Source organism: Etheostoma spectabile, chromosome 4, assembly GCF_008692095.1.
Source record: "Etheostoma spectabile isolate EspeVRDwgs_2016 chromosome 4, UIUC_Espe_1.0, whole genome shotgun sequence".
NCBI lineage: Eukaryota > Metazoa > Chordata > Actinopteri > Perciformes > Percidae > Etheostoma > Etheostoma spectabile.
This window is the reverse complement of record NC_045736.1, coordinates 29,495,457-29,501,775: the sequence shown is the minus strand read 5'-3', so window position 1 is coordinate 29,501,775 and position 6,319 is coordinate 29,495,457. Positions and strand designations below refer to the sequence as shown.

General features: G+C 39.7%; 2 protein-coding genes and 1 pseudogene across 2 annotated transcripts in view; all 3 read right to left on the bottom strand.

Annotated features, from left to right (window-relative positions):
• Positions 1 to 850: 850 nt before the first annotated feature.
• Positions 851 to 1,202, bottom strand: LOC116687945 (histone H2B 1.2-like; annotated as a pseudogene).
• Positions 1,203 to 2,509: 1,307 nt separating this feature from the next.
• On the bottom strand, positions 2,510 to 2,911 carry LOC116688211 (histone H4). Its single transcript, XM_032514058.1, has one exon. It carries the CDS (start codon positions 2,867 to 2,869, stop codon positions 2,558 to 2,560), a length of 312 nt encoding a protein of 103 aa, XP_032369949.1. The 5' UTR covers positions 2,870 to 2,911; the 3' UTR covers positions 2,510 to 2,557.
• A 2,542-nt stretch (positions 2,912 to 5,453) lies between these two features.
• The window catches only part of fbxo2 (F-box protein 2), a 4,891-nt gene continuing 4,025 nt past the window's right edge, over positions 5,454 to 6,319 (bottom strand). Inside the window, exon 6 of the mRNA XM_032514057.1 lies at positions 5,454 to 6,000. Coding sequence (XP_032369948.1) covers positions 5,866 to 6,000 — 135 coding nt within the window. The 3' untranslated portion in view covers positions 5,454 to 5,865. The remainder of the gene's footprint in view (positions 6,001 to 6,319) is intronic.

Here is a 6,319-nt window from a genome sequence, read left to right as displayed (position 1 = left end):
GTTGCAATGGTGAAAACTAATAATAATAATAATAGTAGCAGTTGAGTTTTGCACACATTTTAGGCCAGTGTTTTTGCACAAAACAGATATTGTCCAGTTTCAACCTCTCTAAGAGTCTGCGTGTCAGACACTTTGACACACATTAATGTTAAGCAGTCCCAAGTCAAGTTCTCATTCCTCTTGAGGATAAGAGTCTCTCAGGGTGGAGTTGCTGGTGCTCCACCGGTTGCTGATTGTACTTTTTTATCCAAAATGACAAGACAACAATAAAATCTGCTGGTTCAGCGATGACATTTCTCATCTTTGCCAAATATTTTGTAGATTCAAACAAACAAAATATAAATGATTAAATTGTGAAACTCACACTGGCTCACACTGAGCCCTCAGGCTCTGACTAAAAACAAAACCAATGTCTTAAAGTGACCATGTCACGTGACTCATCAGATTCCTTGTACACATAATGGCACACTGGTTACAGCTATGGAGAAATAGTACCCCTTTAGTATACAAGGAGTGATAAGCTTAATGTATGTTCTGCAATATACATTGACATGCAGGGCATGAGGATTGCCTCTGACAGTGAAAATAGGCAGGTATGTACTGAATATATACAAGATATTCCATGTATTGCAGATACACACTATAGACAATGCACACACATTTTATGAAAACCGATAAATGTACCAAAGCACACGAGTGAAACATTTCTCTTTAAGGCGTAGTGGGTGGCTCTTAAAAGAGCCGTTGGTTTGGTAGATTACAGCAGCGAGATGGTTTACTTGGACTGGTGTACTTGGTGACGCCTTGGTACCTCAGACACGGCGTGGCTTGCGCTCCCCGGCAGAAGCACTCACGGCGGTCTGGTCTCCCTGGAGGTGATGGTGGAGCGCTTGTTGTAGTGAGCCAGGCGGGAGGCCTCGCCGGCATGCGCTCAAAGATGTCGCTCACGAACGAGTTCATGATGCCCATGGCCTTGGAGGGATGCCGTGTCGGGGTGAACCTGTTTCAGCACCTTGTACACGTAGATGGCGTAGCTCTCCTTCCTGCTCTTTCTCCTCTTCTTGCCCCCTTAGCGGCGGTCTTAGTCACGGCTTTCTTGGAGCCCTTCTTGGGCGCTTTCACGGTGGCTTCTGCAGGCATCTTCGCTCTGGTTCAGAGTTCCTAAAACAGATATTCTAATACAGTCCGGACGCCTGCTTTATTTGCACCTGATGCAAATGAGACTGTGCTGTTACTCGCACAGGATTGGCTGAGCTTTGTGACTGAGACTGAGCATGCGCCAACACAAAGTAACGTTTTTTTTTTAAATCGCTTTAATTAAGTTTTAATACAACAAATTACAAAACTTGACCAATGAAACAAAGCAGTGCTAACGTACATTTTAAGTCTTTAATTTATTCTGCCTCCTTTATTTTCTTTTCTTTTATTCCTGAAACACGTTTATGAAAGTTGTAGAGTGCAGCTGTCAAGTGTTAATATTCACAATATCTCATCCGGTCTTTGTGTAAAAATGCACAGACCATTAACGTTAAAAAGATACTTAGAATGTTTTAATGTTGAATTTTAAGATATTGTTCATCCAAAAATGTGTCACTGTCACATAAAAAAAGATGCAATACTCCAGAAATAAAAATAACAAAGTGACAATGATTTTACAGTAAGAGTTTTTATTACTGTGTCATTGGTTTGCTAATCTACATGAATTAAATGTCTTTGTGTTACAACATCTTCCGTTTTTAAAAATAATATACATCAAGATCATCGACTTTAGCCTTCTTATGGTGGTTTTGGGAAAAGGCTGAGCTACGGTGTCGGTTTATCATCCAGACAATTATTAACGGAAAATACAAAATGTAAATTAACCCAACATAAACGTGTAAAAAGGTTAACACAATACACATACAGCTGAATGCACACGGTAACTGTTTCAATGCAGCAGCTTTTTATTGCGAGTGTTTTAGGACAATAACTGACTTTAGCCTACGTCATTGGGGGATGTTGATGTCAGCCTATTCAATAATTGGAAAGTGTTTTTTGGGTTCTCAAATACTACATCTTACTATAAATCTGTATCTATATCTAATGTTTGTATCAGAAAGTTTCAGATATAAATGTAACTGTTGATTTGAAAAACGGAATAATGAGTCCTTAACATAAGCAGAGCTGCAATCTACTATTTAAAATAAGCATTTTGGTATGAAACGCTGACATAAAACAAAGTTTATTGAAATTTTAATTTTTATGTTTAAACTATTACAGGACACCGTGTAGTAGGCATAAGGATAAAGGTATTTGGAAAATTAAATAATCTAGTCAAAGTTATTTTGCATAAATTAAAAAATTTAAATCATAAGAATATTTGATGTAATAAGAATTTCTTACAAACAAAACGTCAAAAGAAGTGGTTGCATTGCAGAGGCTTGCTGCACTTCAGTTAGAGCATAATCATACTATACATGAGTGTTTGAATTCTATAAAGATGAGAGATGGATGTTCTTTAGAGGAAGTGGGTGGCTCTTAAAAGAGCCGTTGTGTTGTTAAATTTTCAGGATCAGGTTTATCCTCCGAAGCCGTACAGGGTGCGGCCCTGCCTCTTCAGAGCGTAGACCACATCCATGGCGGTCACCGTCTTCCTCTTGGCGTGCTCGGTGTAGGTGACGGCGTCCCGGATCACGTTCTCCAGGAAGACCTTCAGCACCCCGCGGGTCTCCTCGTAGATCAGACCGGAGATCCGCTTCACTCCGCCGCGGCGAGCCAGACGGCGGATGGCGGGTTTGGTGATTCCCTGGATGTTATCACGGAGAACTTTACGGTGACGCTTAGCGCCTCCTTTACCGAGTCCTTTGCCTCCCTTGCCCCTTCCACTCATGGTGATTTCAGTCGATGTTGGGTCGTTGGAAACGAATGACTTCAACTCCCTCGACCGGCTGGTTTTACATCTTATCTGCGGACGTAAGAGAAGACAGATGGCGCCAACTTGGTGGGTGACGTCAAACCCGACAGCCCTGCCCACATTATGTTTCAAACATAGACTGAATTAATATTAACGGTCTATGGTTTCAAAACGTAACCGTTCTTCTTCTCATGATTGTGTATCCATATATTTGTTCTATCCTTCGTGTCTTCCTGCTTCTATAGTAGTTTTATACTTTTGAGGTTCAGAGTGAAGGTTTACAGCCTCATGTACCCGACCTTTGTTTAACATTTATTATAATAATATTAAGTCCTTTCTGTTTAAGGAATACTGGGCTTAAATTATGATAACTCATGTCTAACAAAAAAGTTATTTTGTGAAACATCTCCTTCCTGTTAGGTCATATCTCTGTACATAAAGTCCTGATAATTACGGTTTGATTAATTTGTTTTTGTTTTTCTTCTAAAATCCAACTTTATTGTTATTAACTTTAGTCTAGTTTCTGGATAAAGACTTTACATTACCCTTAGAATAATATCAGATTTAAAATCTCATTGTTTTATTCACACAGATGTTCATAATGTAATGTGTTACGATGGTGAGCTCCTGGATGTATCGGTGAGAAGCCCCGTGCATTCCAATGAGAGCGCTGTATAGACGGTTAAAACGCAATCATGGAGCTCGCATCTTCTCATAGGCAGTTAAAGAAATGGACCAACAGATCCCGTTGTTCTGTACGGAGAGCAGTGAAGAATATTAGCGTAGACAGTTAAAGAAATGACAGAAAAGGTCTTCTGCGTTGAGGTCTTACCCCCTTGGCGTTGACTGATCCAATAACGTCACGATGGGCAAGCGCACTAGCAACAGTTGGTTTGTGTTGTCGTAGTAACCATAGACAGTAAAAGAACATAGCAACATGCTCGTTCATGAGATTCTCTATCATGTCTCATACAAGTACCTATAGCTAGCTAGCTGGCTAGTTGGTATAGCTACATGGCGAACTCATGAACTCGCCGTTGCATTGCCTAAAATATTCACTAACGTTAAGCATTATGTTTTCGTTGTTCCTGATCTTTTACATGTTTATCTAGCTAAATAAACATTGGATGTATTTAGTTAGACAACCAATGAGATGTAGCTTATCATGTTGTGCTACTAGCAAGCTACAAGCTAGCGCTAGCTACTAGGGTTAACTGAGGTTAACCTGCAGTTTTCGTGAACAGAGCTTCCCTTAATACAGTAATGGGTTCATAGCTCATCTACGTCACAGGCTTTACAGCATAGAGTCCTAAGCTATGTATGTAGTAACGTTATGTAGCTAGGCATTTAGCTGTGTTACCGTTCTCTTGATACATCCACACTAGCTACGGCTAATGTTGGCTAACTACGCTACTAGCCGATAGCCCCAGCAGTTTGGGAAACGCAAAAGACGTTACAACCATGTAACTGTAACAGGCTTTACAGCGTTCATTCATACATCCTTCGGAGGCATCATAAGATAATACCATGGATGTATTAATAGAACACATGGTGAATTACAACCATAAGCTAGCTGCATCTATCCATTACAGGTTCAGGGCCTCATATGAACCGTCATGAGCGTGTCCACCAGAGCAAAGCGCGTTCATCATGCCTTGTTAATAACTCGGCTACAAGTTAATGTTGAAATGTTAAAAACGTGACGTTTTAAACAAGGACCCTTTAAGTGTTCTGGCTGGTAAGTTGATATACCCCTCTTTCGCCATGCAATGTCTGTCAATAGTCTCCTGGGCCATGGGGTGCGGGTACCGCCGTTATCCGCTGCGCCATGGTGGCTTTCAGACATGGCGCTGTTCTTGGGACATGGGTGCGCTAGCGAGGGAATAATTACCAAATGTACCAAATCTCAGAGGTACTCTAACTATATAAGTATGACTGATCAAAAACATCAGTGTAACAGATTTGAAATGGTAAAAATATAATAGCCTAAATGAACTCACATAAGGAACATACAGGTCAATGGAAGAAACTAAATGTATTTATTTGTAAAAAAAACAAATCAAAACAAAACTAAGTATTTCTCATGCATCATGTTATCCTTTCGTGTGTGCTGATTGCACATTCACACATCACCAGTCCTAGTCAGATTCAAGCTGTACCAACATTTGCATCATTGTAGCTCAACATTATCATCTCTAAAGCATATTTACATCTCTAAAGCACAGAAAGGACATCATTTGATTTCACAGCCCCCCACAAACCATTCACTTATTTAACAGATTGAACCAACAAGAGTTTTTGTAATGTAAAATGTAAAATATCTATTTTTATTTTACCTTTATTAAGTAGGATATCTACATTTGTTACATAGTAGATTAGAAGTAGGCCCAGTGTGGTAAATTGAATTACTTACTTTACCATTACTTGTAAATGAAGACAAAAAAAAAACCTCAGTGAAATCTACAATTACGCTAACAATTAATTTATTCTGGGATGAAGAAGAATCACGTTCAGTTGATTAGATCTTTGAATGAAAGTTAAACTAGACAAACGGAATCAATGTAGTTTTTGTTTCATCATTTTAATTCTACCTGGAACATTAAATCACTTGATTGCTTACAACATCCACCCAACAAACACCCCATTTAGTTTAACACCAGTCACTGTGCAGAGGTAGGCCCAGTAGTTAACAGATCATATTAATGACTGTGTCGCAAGCAGTAATTTTAATATTTCAAAGTTAGTAAAGCCGCTGTGGCAACATGATAGGGTTTTGTTTTTGACAGATTTGTTAGTACAGTCTTCATAGCAGCATTATGTTTCCACAGCATGAACAGCATTATGATATACAGAGGTGTGCACAAGGCAAAGCATGGTCCTCTTGAAACCTGGAAACCTCCACTCCACTCTAGAGTTGTTATATTGCTAAATATATGTCCCCTCCTTCCTCATGTCTCTGTTGTTCCTCTCTTTCAGACCTCGACAGTGACAGAGCTCCCGGTGACCCGGACTCCAAACCAGCCGTCCCAGAACTTGGTGTCTTGTCCTCCATGTTCAAAGGTGATGAAACGCAATCCAGAGCCGTAGTCAGAAAATGTATGTTTTATCTGGAGTTAAAACAAAATAAAAACAAAAAACAATGTGATCTGTACAGTCTGGTGTGTGTGTGGATGAGAAGAACAACAGTATCGATTAATTCAGTGCCCCAAAACATCTTTACATTTAAGTGACAGTGCCCTCTAGTGGCTGCAGAAATTATGATGGGAGGAAGGAGGAAGTCCACATTGGGATGAGATTGGGGGAGGATGGGTGAACCAAATACCACACGTTAACAATGAAGACCCTGTTCAACAGTTAGCATTGCTTAAAACAAAAACATGACCACAATCATTCCCAATTCTCTAAAGAGACATTATGGTAATTTTC